The sequence below is a fragment of the Corapipo altera genome, unplaced genomic scaffold (genome assembly GCF_003945725.1).
Source record: "Corapipo altera isolate COAL_440 unplaced genomic scaffold, ASM394572v1 2b, whole genome shotgun sequence".
NCBI lineage: Eukaryota > Metazoa > Chordata > Aves > Passeriformes > Pipridae > Corapipo > Corapipo altera.
This window is the reverse complement of record NW_020884874.1, coordinates 32,422,867-32,440,804: the sequence shown is the minus strand read 5'-3', so window position 1 is coordinate 32,440,804 and position 17,938 is coordinate 32,422,867. Positions and strand designations below refer to the sequence as shown.

The following is a 17,938-nucleotide window of genomic DNA, read 5'->3' as shown; positions in this document are numbered from 1 at the left end:
TAATTAAAACTTTTAATTTTTTTAATAAATACTCTTCTTTTTATAATTTACAAAAATTACCAATATCAATTACCCATGTGTTTTATTAAACAAGCAATAGGCTCTTTTTTATGACATTTCTGAGCCTCCACTGAATCCATATAAATCTTTGGTATCTAAAGAATTTGGAGCTGGGAGTTCCAGAGCTTCACATCACACATACTGCATGAAGAATCATTTTGGTTTGTTCTGAACTGGTCATCAGGTAAGTTGAACTTAAAGTAAGTTGATCTTAATTTCTTACCAATACCAATTTTTTGTTAGTTTGGTTTTAGTTTTGGTTTGTTTTATTTTGTTTGTTTTGTTCGTTTAGAAGGGTTTTTTTGGGTTTTCTCTAATATTCTCTTGACAATAAGCTTGTTTGGTGAGAGTGATATTCACAGATGCTGAATTTGGGAAAGAGTTGCTTTCATCAGATCAATACTGATCTAGTGAGGTGGTAATGACTAAAACATGGCTTCTTCCAGCTAACTTAATTTGAGGCAAACTTTTACAGAGTTTGACTTAATACACTGCAATTCATACAACTCCTGGAAGATGTATCACAGTTTCTGCTTTCTCAAGCTATACAGAAAAGAAGGAAGAAGAGTGTACACTCCACTCACTCCATTTTTCACCTGTATGAACAAACAGTGGAGAAAATAGCCCAAATCAGTCTACCACTTTCTTATAACTGGGAGCAAACACCTGCACCTCAGTTGCCTATTAGCTTATTTTGATAGAAAGAAGGAAGAAGGGAGCATGCTTTTCTGTCAACCACCAGTGAAGGAGAAATGAAATATAATCTTTTTGAGGCAGGAGGAGACAGAGGTATTTCCTATCATTCACATGCAAATACTGAATGAGTTGAACAGTTTCATATGGCAGGCCTTGCAAATAGTATCCATTTCATTCCTGGTAATACTGAAATTTAGGAACTTTTATTTCTAGAAAAGTAATGACTTAATAAAATTAATTATTTTTGAACTATTACTTTTCACTTCTCGATGGGATTTTAGTTCTTCAATGCCAAATATTATGATTTAGTGTAGTTTAATACAGGCACAAACTTACAGAGCACAGGTCTTATGCAAATATGTTGAAAATATGGTTTATTTGCTCACAATACAATCAAAACTGAAGATATATTTAGGTTGTGTTTAATGCCTTGTTAAGCTATGTACCTGGTTACACATGAGCTTTCCCTATTATTTATCTGAAATCACTGTAGAAAAGCCTAGTCAAGAGAATTTATGGGCTACGTCAGGCTGAAACTTGGAAAAAAGCATGCGTGGTATATTCATTAATCAATGAGAGTCATTTTTACCATCTTATTTTGTGCCAGATACTGAAATTAGATCTGTTAAGGGGGAATCTTCCAACTCCTAAGGAGCCCTACTGAAATTACTTAAGTTCAGCCTACAGATGACACTCATAACCTCTTATCCCACAACTTCCAGAAAGCCACAGTTGTCATCTGAACTACATTGCATTTGTGGAATGCCATGTTACTTCACATTTCTCACTAAGGAAAACAAAGTCACAGATGCACATGTATTTAAAGGGATCTAAAATCTAAATTTCATTTGTACCTTGAAGTCAGTCTTTGAACAGGCAGTCTGAGGTGAATGTGTTCAATCGGAGGTGAATCTTATACTGACTAAAGAGTGAGTATAAGGTACTATATTCCATAGCAATGCAAACAGAAAGTATAATAGGAAGGAGTCCTGCAAAGAACTACTAAAATGACACGAATTTAATGAAAAATGTCTTTTGAAAGATTGTGAGGAATTAAATTTCTTTACATCTGCTGCAAGTCAGTAACAGAAATTTTAAATACAGTAACTTGGTAGATAATTGAACAGATAAGTATAGATAGATTTTCTAGAGAAAAATACTTTAGATATTAGTTTGGCAAAAGCAAGAGACACCATGTTGAATTCAGCTGGTGACTGTGGTGTAAATGCATTCACAGCATACAGTACTCATAGTACCAGTTATTAAAGACTGGGACTGGCAATAGAGATATGGACTAGAAAGAAACAAACATACTTAACTGTACGTACAAATTAGTTCTAAAGTTCTCTAAAATAAAACCTAAGTGGGCAGTAATAACTTCAAACTCCACTGTTTTGCTAAATATTATGTAACTTGAAATTTTCTATAACAAGGAGTTCTCTTGACCCTCAAATTAATTAGTCTGATCTCTAACTTTAATTTTAATCTTTCCTAAACCTTCTGGTAGCAGTGAATTGCTTGTGGAGAGCACAGAATGGAATAAAACAGCTGGACTGAACTAATGTGTTGGAGGGAGGAAAAAACCTTTGCAATTTATTAATGTATTCAAAAGACTGTTACAAAACTTTACAATTTAATTATTGGAAGATTATAGTACTGCTTCGGTGCTTCTGTACTGTGTTAAATAAACTGTACGTGCAAGGAGTAATAAATGAAATTGTTAATTTCAGTGCATCCTTAGGGAATAGTAGGAGGGAGAGTTTATATTATTTAGAGCTCCAAATGGATTTGAGTTTATATACAGTAATAAATCTTAACTACATTGTTAATTAACCCTGTCTCAAGCCCCTTTTTACCTTAGGAGTTGAAAGACAGTGTCTGTTAGGATAACTCACCATTCAAATGCTTAAAGATGTTTAGGACTGGGAGAATTTGCCGATAATAAGGCACCAAGGCCTCCCCCACCATGTCAGCTGATACCACCAGGTGCTGGAGGATTTTCAGTGTGCTGATGAGGACGCGTCGGTTACGAAGGTTCAGTGCATCTGTGATGCAAAAAGAACAACAGGCAGAAAGTAGAATTAATTTCTAAAATGTAGAGGGAGGGGGAGGAGTCCTCTAATGGACAAATTTAATTAAACTGTACTCTGCCGGGGATTGTAAGTGGGCCTTTATTAGCCCAGCTTTGAAAGATGGATTGCAGTCCTGATGTTATAAAACACTGCCTTGTCTGATTGTTATTTGTTCCCACAATTTGTGCTGACTCTTCAGTAACCCAAAGAATGCAGCTCATTATTCCCTCATGCTGCCTGTGTAATACTGGTGAGGTCCAAACAAATGAAAAATAAATGTTCAGTAAGTACCATTTGGGGCCAGTGGAACTGTTCAACTGCAAGACAACCTGCAAAGGTTCACAACAGATACATTCTAGTGCAACAATTAGTGTTTGTATGTTTGTACTCATTTATTTCACGATCATTTTATTCATTCAACTAACAATTCCTACTATTCTGAGAATCAGTACAATGAAGCAAATGTTTATGGAAAAAAACTACAAAAAAAACCTTGTAGGCTTTTTTTTTTTCAAAAGAAAAACACTCTCAAAAAAAAAGATTTTGTCTAGCCTACTTAGATTTTTCTCTTAGCTTTCAGTGTCATGCTTCTAATCTTATGACACTTTGACATTTCATAAATACCTTTATTTTCTCTTCTCTTTTAATTTTACTAAGAGCAAGTACTTTGCATTCTCTCTTATAATTAAAAATGAGTCATGCTTTTTATTTTTTTCCTTGTAGAATCCATCTATTTATAAAAGTTTCTCTGAAATTATGCAGATGGAAGCAGTTGTCAAATTTGGTACGCTATTACATATTGGTGTAATTCTCCAGTGTTCTGTCCACTTACATAGATGTTTACATCATTGCACACAGAAAGAATTGAAAAAGATAAGCTCATACTCATTTCTGTGTTTTATAATCACGAAAGCATATAAATATGTGACGCAACATATCATAGCATGACACTAACTATAAGCATTTAGAAAAAATCGTAGTAAAGAACACCCCAAAATTTGAAGATGAGTTACTAACAACTTCTTTAAGAACTGCCTCTTCAAACCAAAGTAATAGGATTGAAGATGTTGCAGGAGGTTGGAACTAGATGACCTTTAAAGTCCCCTTCCAACCTAAAACCATTCTGTGATTCTACAGTTCTATGATTCAGTATTTCTGGTGCTGAGTTTTGTCAGTGCACAGGAATGTCTTTTCATAAGGAATGAAGTAGTATTCTCACACAGGAGCAATGTCGTTTTTTCCATTTCTTTAAGCAAATGCACTGTACCCCGCCCACTTCTGCTTCTTACTGCATGTCTGCTGAATGATAAAAATCAGAGTGAGAGCTCCAAAGCAAGGGCAGGGTAGACTGGTTGAGTCAATGCGTAGAGACAACTCTTGAAAATCAACTAGTAAATAAGGTCCCTTTATACCTCCTAGCATGCTTGTGAACAGCATATTGAAACTACAGTTAGAAAACACTTAGAGAGCCCAAAGTAAAAAAGTACTATTACACATCATAGTGATTCCAAGTTAGAGAAATACTGCTAAATTAAAATACAGACTGAATTCCTTACTTATTTGCTAGTCTCTATTGTAGTCACCAGGCTGCAGTTAATTTCATATTGTCTCTGAGTTTATTAATGTGTCAAATGGAAGCCCACCAATGCGGCATGCTTACATTAAGTTCCGACAAAGAGGTTGGCTATTCCAAAATATGCTTTTGTTGGTAGATGTTCTACGGCTGTTTTAGGAAAGAGAGATTCCCAGACACAATTTTAAAGATTAGGTCCAAGTCTCAGGTAGGAAAATATTCTCTTACAGAGAAACAGGTATTACTCATTTTCATAAAGATGTGACTGGAAAAGGAACCTCTGGGGTTCCAACATACACATTATTCATTACTAAATTGTCATACACATAAATAGTAGCTAACAGAACTTGTAGGGAAAGTGTCATTAACACTTGCATTTTAAGTAGAACAATTATGTCATTCATAAAAACATGAAAGAATATTTATATTCACTTGTATGAATGAATTAATATAAATTAATAAAACTGATTATTCATACCCACATTAATAATTAACTAAATGACATAAAAATTATCATTGACAGAAATTACAGCTTCTTAATCCTTAACCAACAAATTGTACCCACGTCCAGGAATAGTTCTTCCTGACTGTAGAAGCTGTCCTAGAGTATAAGAAACCTTATTTTGAGGCATGCAGTGTGTCATGTAAGTGGAAATGGCTGTCCAACTACCCCTAGGAGGAACTTTTGGGTGGATCCCATTTGACGCCATAGACTGGTCTCTGTCTAAGTGGTGCAGCAGGTCCCTGACCATTTCCTCTTCAAATATGGTGGCTTCATTCTGCTCCACATCCATATCTCCAGCTCAGGGGACGGGATATTCCAAGAACAATTAGTTTTACTCCTAAAGACTGAGGTAAAGAAGACATTTTGACACAGGTACCAGCAGGCCTCATGTCATTTAAACTGACCCATGATCAAAAAACTCCAAATCCTTCCAGTGACATCAGGCTCAGAGCCAGGTATTGATCTGCTGACTCTTCCTGCTTCTTCCCTCATCATTCTCTGCAACTGGAAGGGACTGATCCCATTCTTGATCCCTTAACCAGCTGTCCCAAGGGCCTGAAGTCTCTCGATTGTCCTCAGACTTCTTGTTTAGACTTCCTCACTGCCTACCTAAAAAATAAATAATGGATAGTAATCTGAGGGCTGCACCAGGATAGGAAGCTTTCTCTTCACATCTTTAACCCAGGCCCCGGGGAGGCATCGGGCTTTCCAAAGAAGTGGGTCCAGTCTGTATATTAAGCCTTCTGTTCTCTGCTGAAAGGACTTTCCTATTAACGGCAAGTTCTTTTTTTCATTCTAGAAGCAGTTTTGATGCAGAGCACAGTTCAATTTGTGACACCTTCAGGCTAGCTGACCACTTCCAGAGCCTTTTATCTATTGTATAGGGGCACCTGGGAAGGTGGAGCAGTCCCAGATGAGATGGGCCTGTCGCACAAGCGAAGGAACTTGTCACCATTACCCCTTACCTCTTGAGTCACTGTGTTCACCCATGTGGAGAAAGGATAGGGAATTCTCCATATCACACATCCTGTCTGCCTGTTGTGCCTGTCTCAGAGAAGGTAGGGTGCATTTCCAGTAGTCTCTTTCTCTCACTGTCCTTCATATTTCTCAGCCTACCTACCTCCTTCAGGAACCCTGTCACTAAGTGAAGGAGTTCCTCTACCTGGGCACACCTCCTGCAGCTGTGCTCACTGCTGCTGCCCAATGCTGGTATAAGAGTAGGGCACACATTGCAGCCTGCATGGATATAGATGCAGATGGATATGATAGAATCAAACAGACTGAGAATTTGAGCCTGAATCCCTTAAAATTGCAGAAATCTGCAGTGTGCGTTAGGAAAACACTTGTAAATATCAAAAATGAGATCAAATTGACTACAGAACTGTTGTTATTCCTATTAAATATTTGGACTGTGGCATGCATAGCAGTCAACCAGCTCCTGGCTTGATTATATTAGGCACTTTACAGACACTCAATTAGAGGCAGTCCTTGACCTGAAGATACATCAATTTTAAATATCTGTTTATCTTTTAAAAATCTCGTAATTATTTTCTGTGTACTACCATCACTACAGACCATTCTCCCATGTGAATCAAAGGAAGAAAATTTTAATGCAGTATATGAAAATAGTACATTTCAACACATTGGAAAATGTCACTGATATCCAGAGTTTACCAGAAACTGGAGAAAGTACTAGTATCCTTACACAGGAATAAAGCAGAGCATTTAAGACTTGGTGCAGTACAGCTACATAGCCCAAATGAAGGAAACATGCATAATATCCCAAGTATTCCAATTTACAAAGCATGCTAGGCTGTTGCCTCTTGGCCTAGAAGCCTGCTGTAAGAGATGGATCTTCACAATAGCAGCAAAGTGAACAATTGATTTGCTTCTCAGTTAAAGACACCTTTCTGCTCCCGACTTCCCTGGCTCAATGGTACATATTTCACTTTGGTCATCATCATAGACTATAAGCTATGAATTGTAAGATTCTCTTAAATAGCAACTTGGAAAAAAAAAAACAGCCCAATACATTGGTTCTGTTGCTTGGTAGTTTTGACGTTTTCTCCTTTAATGATATATAAACTTGAAGATTTTGCTTGTGATTAGGATACACATTTTTCCAAGAAATGAGCAACCCTCAAGCTTAAATAATTGCTCAATTGAAGTTTATAATGAAGTATTTTTCATTCAAACATATTTTATTTTGTGCTGCTACAGTTTTTCCAAATAAATATTTTCTGAGGTTCATCATAAATTTCTTAAATAAAAGAGAATTTTACAATGCTATCAGGTTAAATATCTGATGTAAATGCTCAGTATCTGAGTCAGCTCTGTGTTTCTACCATTCAAAGCCACAGTAAGAGATAATTATGAAATTTGAAAGCATATTTGAAACACTGAATATTTTTGGGATGGAAGTTTTCCAAAGTACTGCTTATTAGCTTGTTAGCAATGATCCAATATAAAATACAAATTCATTGCCTTCAGTGAATGTTAATTCACTGTATTTTTAATTTCAGTTACATTTTATTGGCAATTGATATAAATTTAGAATGTTCTTTTGCTAATTTCCCTTAAGACCAGAAATTTTCTTTAAGATATATACCACCTGTTTGCAATAGAAATAATTATTTTAAAACATTCAAGCCTTTTAGTTGAGTAACATTTCTAACATCTCAAAGAAAAAACCTAGAAGTTATGTAAGTTTATTTTTTACATGTATATTTTATTTTTATGTGGCAGTTTGGAAAATCCTATCTCAATCTGAGATGTTGTCTGTAATAGAAACCAGAGTTCTCATCTTTGGGACTGATAGATTTTATAAGCCAGGAAACATGACAGCATTTCTCCCAGTACACAGTGGATCTGTTTCATGACACAATGTATCTTCACAGAAGAGATCGAATCAGAACATTCTTCCCCAGATAGCACATCGATAGCCTGAACTTTACAGTTTCCCCAATCCTCCACCTTGTGTTTAAGTACTAAATTGAATTTTGGTGGTTGTAATAAAAGTTATGTTGATAATTTATTTCTCTCTAATGTTCACTGGCCTCTAATTATATTCCATTTCTTTTTCAAACACACCTGTGAATCTATGTTTAGAAATGCACTGGCAGGTTCCATTTTATATTTAAGTCTCACAACCAAAGATTAAAACCAATTCAGTTTGTATTCATATATCTCACTCAAGTGGTAAATGAGGCAACTGTTTTAGAAAATTCTTTGCCTGAAGCAGAACAAGATACATAGAGGAGGTCTCCTGTAGGGCAACCGGCACTCAGGATAAAAATGCTTCGATTGTTGTGATCTACTTAATCTTGTTGATCAAGGGCTTCTTTTAAATTCACAGAGCCAGGTTGAAAGAACTCCAAACACAAAGTGTTCTCAAAATGCAATTGATTAAAGTGATATATACTGCTCTTACAGAGATTTTTGTCCAAAACTTTCAAAATGCATACTACTTAACTCCCAAATGGATATAACAGCATTATGCTAATTTCACAGAATGGTAATGAAGGTAAGGAACAGTAATGAAACACAGTGTTTCAATCAAGAGTAAAACAGAATAACAACCTTCTGTTCTGTACAAGTCCAGTAAGATCCTGATCCAAATAACAATACAGATGTACAGATATTTCTTCCTGTACAACTGAAAGTGACATGTTGCAGTAAAGTGATGGGAAGGAGGAGTAGGGGGCAAGGCATGAAAACCTCAGGACAACCTTGTCATCAAAGACTTGATTTTGTAAAGCCAAAGCCTATGACACAGAAAAGGCTAAGATCCACAAGTGAAACATTGATGTTTGCAAGAAATGCGATCTAGCAGAATATGGAAGACAAATTCAGTGCCTTTTTTTCAGCTTTAGTTGTGCTTGTAATTGTGGTATTTTACTAGATCAGCTCCTACAAATCTTGAATTCTATTAACATTTGCGGACCAGTTTAATTATCTAGTATAACGAAGACACTGAGAAGAGAGTCCCAAAAACCTTCTCAGTGACTATGACAGTCTACAGTTTCCATCCATTCCTAGGTGAACATTCCTTCCTCTGTGCTAAGCTACTAAAACTTCACTGAGTACCCTCCCTTCTGATGGAAACAGATCTGTTATCAATGAAATGTGATGCCATTTTCAAAAAAGGTCTGGGCATTAATATTTGCATTTGTATTGCAAAAAATAATATAGCATTCTAAATGTATTGTTGGTCCTTGAAGAAGAAGAATATGGACAAGAAAAGCCTGACAATACAGTTTTCTTAGACTTTCAAAAGGTACTTGGTAAGGTCTGTCACTGGCTTTTGAAAAGCCTAACTGCAATGGCTTCCACATAAATAATGGCTTAGAGATAGGAACTGAGGGCAACAAAAAATGATCACAGAGGAGGAGTATCACTACTAGGGCCTTGCAGCAATCTATGCATAAATTCATGCTTTTCAGTAGATCCATAGATGATCTGGAGGAGATTTAGACTGATGATAACAAAGATTTCTGACGATACCAAGTTATTCCAGATGCCAAAGACAAGGTCTCACTCTGAGGAACTCTAGAAGGATTTTACAGTCCTTCTAAACGAGGTGATAAAACGGCAGATGAAATTCATTACTAATAAATTCTAAATGTTAATAAATTAATAAATTCAGGAGAGAATAGCTCTAACGCCAAAAGTCAGAGATGTTATTTGCACATTTCACTTTGCAAACATGGATGAGATTTATCTCGACTGAATGAGAAACACAGTTTTTCCTCATGGACAGTAGTAAATGGCAGTAATAAAAAATCTAGTTTCTATACTATTTGAAAATACCTGAAATGACCAGTTTTGAGCAGAAGACTGTAACATAAACCTAATTACAATCATTTGTACTGGCTGATGAAACCTACAGGGCAGTATTTGAGTATCAAGAAAATTTTAAAAAAAGTCAGAGACTCTTGCTTTCTTTAAAAGCACTTTAAGTCTTATAAAGCAAGCTCATTTACAGTTATTTTTCAGTCTGTGATGTTAACAAGCAGAACTGGTTCTCAAGAGCAACAGTCAGTCAGGAAGAAGATAACAATTCCATTAAAGGTTCGATTTACTTCCTTTAGATGACAGAAATCAACTTCCAGGATTCACAGAAAGAAAAAGACTACAGAGTAGAAAACCACATTTATTCCATAAAAATCAGCAGAATGAAAAGAAGTATTTAATGACTATTAAATACTCTTAAATATAGTGAAGATATGTGAGAAAAAATGTAAATACAACTCGGCTTAGAACAACTGCTAGCAACATGTTCAACTTTACTTATCTAAATGCAACAGTGACACTGATTTGACACTAAAGAGGAATTAACTACACTGTCGCCCAAGACAACAAGAATCCACGTTTTACATGCAAATAGAAAACAGAAATCTGTTTAATTTAGAAATTTATTAAAAATTAAAAAGGACTCTGTAGGTGACACTGAGGGAGGAATGCTTTGTTCATTTCTCTAGATCTGACTCACAAAAAATCTGTTTCCCTTGAAGAAATATTTTCAACAAAGTTTAAGGTATCCTTGGTCTACTGTGTCACAGAAGGGATTTTTAACAGCATGGAAAAAAGCCTCAAAAAGTAAAACTTCAGTGTTCCTTAGGATGGAGATTTTTCTTTTTTGGACTCAATCAGAAGAGCTTGTCTGCTGAATGCAACTGTGTAGAAAAAAATACTTCCATCTAAGTTACAATTTAAGTGCAGAGATGTGAGCTTTATTGGCTTTTGGGCCTAAATTCAGATTGCCTACACATCCATTCTAGGATTCACAGTGTAAAATAGAAAAGATCCTGGCAAATGGGTGATTCAAGATGCTTAAGTGTTTAATTTCACATTATTTACTACTTTAGCAAAGCTATATGAAGATGTTCCTATTGATCATTTCTACTCACTCACTCCAGCTTCTGTCCTGTTGTGTACTATTACTTCATTTGTGACAGTGCATTTATAAACTAGACCATTGAAATGATCTGAGTTTCAAGGTAATGCCACTCTGAAAATATTTTGGGTTTATTTCAGATTTGGATTTTTTTTTCCTTTTTATTGATACATCTAGATGTGAGATTCACTGAGTTGCTCCACAAAAAAATGCATTAGCAAAAGTCAGAGTGTGAGAGCTGGAACAACTGGTGACTTTGTGCATGAAGGGGTTGAAAACTCCTACAACTACACTGCCAGCAAAGCAAATGTGAATGGTAGCACGCTCGCTGCCTCTGAAAGGAGAGGAGGTGCTTCCACACACTGTGTTGTATGTCCCTGATGTTACTCACAGAAATATTAGACAAAGGTGTAGAAACTTCTGGCGCCTTCAGTGTTCATGTCTGCATGTGTGTTTCATGCAGAGAATGCTGGGGAACTATGCAGTCAGGAATCTGAGAGTTGTGGAAGACTAATGAAAGCAAGAGAAAGGACTTAGAGCTTTTCTGATTTGGCATTTGCTATGGTACATGTAATATTAAAAGCAATAATTTGCCCTCCAAATGAGTATCAAAATTAATTTCACATTCCCATAATGCCCACAGAATATAGGATTATTCCACTGGCAAGCACTCGGTACCATAGGCACCTTCCTGGCTATTTTCTTCGTTAGTTAATGTTAGGTCACACATGAATTTTAAGATAAATCAGTACATTACTGAAAGACATGACAGGACTAGACAGATCCCTCTGCTCCCTAAAAATAAAGGAATTCTCACATAACCTACAGGCATCTTTGCTTGCCACCCCAGAGGTTCTGTTTGGTTCTCTGGCACAAATCCAGTTTTTGATATGGGGCAAAATTAGTCTCCTTCTTCTGTCTTTTTACCTGCCTGCAATCTGAAAGTAACAACATAGATGTTTCTGGCTAAGAAGACATTTGGCTGTGTGTTGTGCATCAGAACTTTCATGATACTGCTCCAAAGTACTTTGCTATTGGCTCAATTTATGAATCTTTGCTGAGGTTTAAATAACTCAGAAAATGGATTTGCCTATATCTTCTGTGAAAGGGAGTAAAAAGCTTTACACCTTAATTAATTCCATTTTCTGATTTTGCATTTTTTTTATTGTTAGTTGGATTCTTTACAAGTTTTACAAATACAGGAAATTTGTTTTTCCTGCATTTTATGTCATGCAATGACTATATTTATAAACTATTTTATCATGTTTTTCCAGTGCAAGGTACAATATATTTTGAATTTTTATTTTGAGAAATAAAAATAGATTTTGAATATTTTTCTCTTTGAGAAACTAATGCCTCCAACCTGAGGGCTTTTTCCTTCCTCTGAATTTCAAATAAAAAAGAGTGTGTGTCAAACACAAAACAAAAAAAAGCAAATATTTTTCAACTAAATATAATTCTTCTTTATTATTTTAATAATATTTGAAGTATTTTAGAAGAGACACCAGGCCTGTTAATTTCAAGTGTATGGCGTTTTCTTCGTCACTGCCTGTTTCTATTACCAGAAGAAAATTTGTTGAAAGAACTTGGGCTTACAATAACACATAGATTGATTAAATAATATAATTTTTATCTCTAATGATACAGTGTTCAAAAAGTGCTAAATTTAAGCAAGGATGGGTGGGGATAGATTTCTCCTTAAATCATTAAAATACGATACAGAATTCTAACATTTAATTTAAAATGTTTTTAGAGAACAGCTCTTTACTAATATTTTCCTTTGATGAACATGCAGGAGAGAAAACTGCTTTTAAAAGTATTCTATCTTTAAAGTTGTTATTCTGCCTTTCTTATAACCTTATCTCCTTCATCATATATATTGCCTTGACTAACAATAAAATGATTCACTCTTTCACAGTAGAAATATGGTCTACAAGAAGACTGGTTAATCAGACATAACTCACCCAGTGGGACACTTTAGAGACAGTAATCTGTGGAAAACGTATCTGAGTTTATTGTGGATGCAGCCGAGTCACAGAAATGCATAGCTATGATGACACTGCTATATTACACAGTCATAGCAACTTTAAAAACCCTTAAAAATATGCAATTTCAGATTCTTGGGATTGGTGGTGTCTTTTTTAATATTAATATGGCTTTAATCAGGAAGAAGACTTTATCATTGATAATACTTAGACTCTTCATACATTAAAGCTCACACAGAAGCCTTTTTAAAATTAAAAAATAAGCACTTGTGAATAAAAGAAAGCAGAACTAACAACTAAATTTAGCTAGTAGATTCTTCAATATGTTCCAGCACCATAAATTATGACTTGATTTAAAAGACTATATATCAAACCCATACAAATACCCTTACCTAGCGGTCTCTTTCTAATGCTAAATGCTGTGCAACACCTAAAGCTTCCAGGTAACTACTTCTAAGTTAGATTCTGGTCTCAGCAAGACTTTTAAATCCTAATGGAATAGTTACTGTCATAAACTTGCAGTCTTTTCTGAAGAAATTATTTCAACTTTCCAAAAAATTGATACCACTATAAATATATTTTCCTGGTGTTGAAAATACAGTTCTAAAGAAGCGACATGATTCTTCTCTTTACAGGTTCCCCTTTTAGAGACAAACCCCAGTAACGTTGTTTTCTTAACCTTTCTCAAGTGTCACAGAGTAACCATTCTGAATATTATATATTCATTTTGACATTTTTAAAATCTACAGTAAGATAGAGATAATGACATCTATAATTAAACTTTTTCTAATTGAGAAAAAATTGAATTAAAGAACTCCACAATTCTGACCCTTCCAACACTATTATTTCAGTATTATCAGGTTCCAAACTGCATTCACTTCCTCTTTTTCAAAACTGTACTTGACTCTATTCATTCTGTATCACAAATACAATTACTCTGTTTTGCTCTGTATTAGAATGGATGCTTGAAGCCTCTCAGAAAAACAGGACAAAACACAGTAATGATACCATTAATGATTAACGATAAAACAGAAGCCAAGTTAAACAAATATGAGCATCTATTTGTATAGGTGTAGTGTGCAGACTTAAGAACCAAAATACCTAACTAAAGAAGGATGATGGCTGAGAATAATATCTCTTCAAGGCACTGATATAAAGAAAGAAGAAAGGACAAAACAATATATCTGAAAGACTAGGTGCTTCAAAAAAATAAAGTTTTGGTGGTATTACACTTGGAGTTTCAGTGGTACTAAAATAATTTATTACCTTTCACATAATTCTACAGAAAAAAGGTATGAATATATTAAACCTTCAAAATTAATATTTTTAAAATGCCATCTGTTAATTTCTCCTGTCAGTTTAGATGAGTTGGTCTATACAGTTATGGATCTACATCATAAATATACAAAATTAGCTAAGAAAACATCACATTTCCAAAGACCAAGAGCCACCTGTAATAAAGAAACCCACTAACCAGATAGCCTGTTCTTCTGAATTACTGCAGATATCATGGGCAGTAATTGAAGGCATAGACCTTCTGGCCTTATATCTTAACATTTACTCACATTTGCAATAATCTTCATGAAATATATACGCTGTCATGTCTGACAGTTTAATTAGCAATTTTTCAAAAATCTACACCACATAATTACAATTTCAGGGATTTTTTTCCTACGTGTTCACCTACTTTTTATTGGGATAATGAGCTGAGGAACGACAGGAAGAATCTTGTTTCCACCATGTTCCAGCATGTCATGGATTCCTTGACGAGCAAAAAACTCATATGGAAATTTCGTTTCACAAAGCCCATCAAAGAACAAAGGTAGAAAGTAATGATAGTCCAGATTTTCAATCTCTACCTGAAAATACATAATAAACAAACAAATAAATGCATTTTTTCAGTACTAATATAACGTGATCAGGCCAACAGATAATTCATGCCTTCTACACAGACGTGTTTAGTAAATAATAATTCATTTTTTATCACTGCAGAATATCATTGAGTCTCAACTATGGTTTATGACCAGATATTAAAATACAGATATATTAGACCTAAGGGAAGGAACAAAAATTAATATACTCACATATATTTTCACTTTTGGATAATTCAATACCAGATTGTGTACCTTATTTTGCAAGTTACCCACAGGAACCAAACCAGTCATGTTAAGAACAGTACTCTGTCTATTTCAGAAAAATCTTATATCTTCATTTGGACACTCGAAACAACTAGCAAGAGGAAGAATCCTGTAAGTAACAAATATCCAGCACAGTACAAATATCAATATTTGTACAGAATTTTCAATTTTCTAGAATATTGGCCTAATTTATTTTCTATTAATGTCAGGAGCAGAATTCTAAAGAAATTCCATTATTACCTACTGTGAAAAAAAAGGTAGAGAGCGAGAAGTCAGGTACCTATTTTTAATAGGAACCTCCCTCTAATCCTAAAATACGAAGTGTGCTACACACAAGTGTCCACACAAGTTGTGGACTTTGTGCAGGACTTTGCACTCTAGTTTTCTTCCCCTTTTCTTTCTTTTACCCATCAATACTGTTCCACATACACCCAGGTTAGGCAGAGAGAGTCAGAAGTTTGTTTATGGTCTGTCAGAGCTCTGAATACAGCTCAGAAGTGACTCAACAGCAATGCACTTTCTCTGAACAGAATATGATCCTCAAAATCACTTGGAGACCAATCCATCTCTTTAAGAATCCACTTCCATCTTTAAAACAATGCTTAGCTGCTGCCCTATTTTTCCAGCGAGATTAGGTAGTATCCAGATAGATGGATACTAACAAGCTTTGTCATATACACCAAGCTAAACCTCCAAATATCCTATATAAAATTTATCTGGTTAAGCAAACAAATACCCATCCATTGATTTCAGGGCAGAAATTATCTTCTCACTTGAATTGTGGAAGTCTGATCTAAAGCAGTCAAGAACTGAACTTAGGTTTTACGCTTCTTGGGTAAATCCCACAGTTAGCAAGCAGCAGACAGAAAGTCTCTCTTTACAGCCATGATACATTTTGCTCCCTGCTTGACTCTGAGTAGATCTGAATCTTGGTCTTGCACATCTTAGCTACTGATTTGACTGCTTCAGTCTTTCATGTTGAAATGGATCCATCCATGATAAATCAAAATAAAATTGGAACAGACACTTGAAAGTAAGTATGGCCTCAGGTTGCTCCACAGGAGGTTTAGATTAGATATTAGGAAAAATTTATTCACAGAAAGGGTTGTAAAGCATTGAAACAGACTGCCCAAGGAAGTGGTGGTGCCTCCATCCCCGGACGTGTTCCAAAAACTTGTGTCTATAGCACTTGAGGACATGGTTTAATGCTGAACATGGTGGTGATGCTGGGTTGACAGTTGGACTTCCTGGTCTTTTCCAATCTTACTGACCCTATGATTCTTTGAATATCCTAGAGTCAATTTATGAGAAAGTTCAAAAATAACTATACCAAGCAATCATATATGAAGATCTTAACAAAACATGAATTAAAAGAGTTTTAAATTCCTAAATTGACGGGTTTTGTATTTCCTGAGGGCATTCAGCATTGCTACTGGAAATACTTGTGAGATGGTAAAGGAAGTCTGCCCCAAAAGTCACTGAGAACAGAAAACAGCAATATAGCAACTACAAACTTCTGGTGTCAAGCCTAAATCAGAGGCCAAATCCTCAATACAGCAAGAAAGATGAGGTAAGAAGTGACCAGGTGGCCAACAAATCATTGACAAAAAGCAGGACCAAGAAGAAGCAATTTTTTTCCTGTTCTTTGTCAACAGGACAATAAAAATTCCTTTAACATGTTTCTTTTTAATGTTTTTAATCTTGTTAAATTTTTTGTAATTAAATGTTCAATAACAAAAAATTTGATTTCAGAAAATCAAACCCAAAACCTACTTGTGTCTGGGGAAAGTTATAGATGTGAAAGAGTGAGATTCAATTAGTAATGTCTGGGCTTTTTTTTTTTAAACTGGGGAGTGTTTCACAAGCCAAAACACCATTATCACACCATGTCTTTGGAGCGGGTGGGGGGGGAGGGTTAGAATGTATTCCTTATTTGGAAACCTTTCCCTATATGAAAACTCTTTCAAAATTACAAACTATTTCCATGAAAAAATATCTTTAATACACATCCACGTTAGACTTCTCAATCAGGATTTGCAACTATTTTGTTGCAAATACATATAGTAGAATTTCTCATTTATTTTTTTCCTCTCTTCACTAATATCTCCTCTAACTGTATCTTACCAGTTATCTTTCTTCTCAAAGATGTGATATTTCTGATACTCTAAGCAATTTTTTTCATCCGTTCTTTGCCCTTGAAACATGCTTTTTCTGTTTCAGATATAAAGAAAGCTTCTCTGTTTACAAGCTTGTCAATGTTCTTCAGTGATAATAATTAGTCAAAAAAAAGATATTACCTTTATCTATCAACTCTGTATTATGGTTACACATTGCATATACATAGGAATGATATATCAACTTTAAGGTGAGTATGATTTCAGGGTTTAAAAACAACTCTGATTTTTAAACATGGCATAAAGACTTTATTATACAAAAAACCTTTACAAAATATAAGTATGTCAAGCTGTAGATCATAAAGCATTTGTGTGTACTGTTCCCTTCTCAGTTAATTCCAAAGCCATAAATGATTGACAGCCGGCATGGCTCTGAAAAGGATTCTGATTTCTAACTTATTCCCTGAAGTGTCAGCTGTCCAAGCATACAGACAGTTTTTACTTAGTATTTTTTGCTCTATAATAACTCCCACAATATGGAAGCCAGAAATATTTTGCCTTACATTCTATAGTGTGAAACCCTTTCCTTCTGTGTTTACTATTTAGCTTTTAGAAGTGGCTATTGTACAGCTGTTCAGAGAAAAATGTGATTTTTCTGTTTACGCCTACAAAATTCTTTTGTTTTTTACATCCACCCACAAAAAATGCTGATTAAACCTCAAATTCTTGGCACAACTTGTCCACATCTGAGAACAATGCTGCAAATATGGATTTTAAGAAGAAATCTCACAATAATTATTATGAACTTCTTTAATAGTGGTTTGTAAGTTGTGCAGACACAGTCTCTGAACTTACAGTAAACAGGCCAACTAATAAGAATTGATATATAATATATGATT

At 35.0% G+C, this 17,938-nt stretch overlaps 1 protein-coding gene across 4 annotated transcripts in view; it reads right to left on the bottom strand.

The window, feature by feature from the left end:
• PACRG (parkin coregulated) overlaps positions 1-17,938 on the bottom strand; it is a 224,784-nt gene that overhangs the window by 92,805 nt on the left and 114,041 nt on the right. For all 4 annotated transcript variants that reach the window (XR_003526110.1, XR_003526109.1, XM_027634135.1 and 1 more), the window contains exons 4-5: positions 14,475-14,646; positions 2,652-2,801 (exon numbers count right to left, since the gene is read on the bottom strand). Coding sequence is in view for 2 of the 4 variants with exons in the window: in XM_027634135.1 (XP_027489936.1) it covers positions 2,652-2,801; positions 14,475-14,646 (322 nt within the window). In the remaining 2 variants the exon portion in view is untranslated. The remainder of the gene's footprint in view (positions 1-2,651; positions 2,802-14,474; positions 14,647-17,938) is intronic.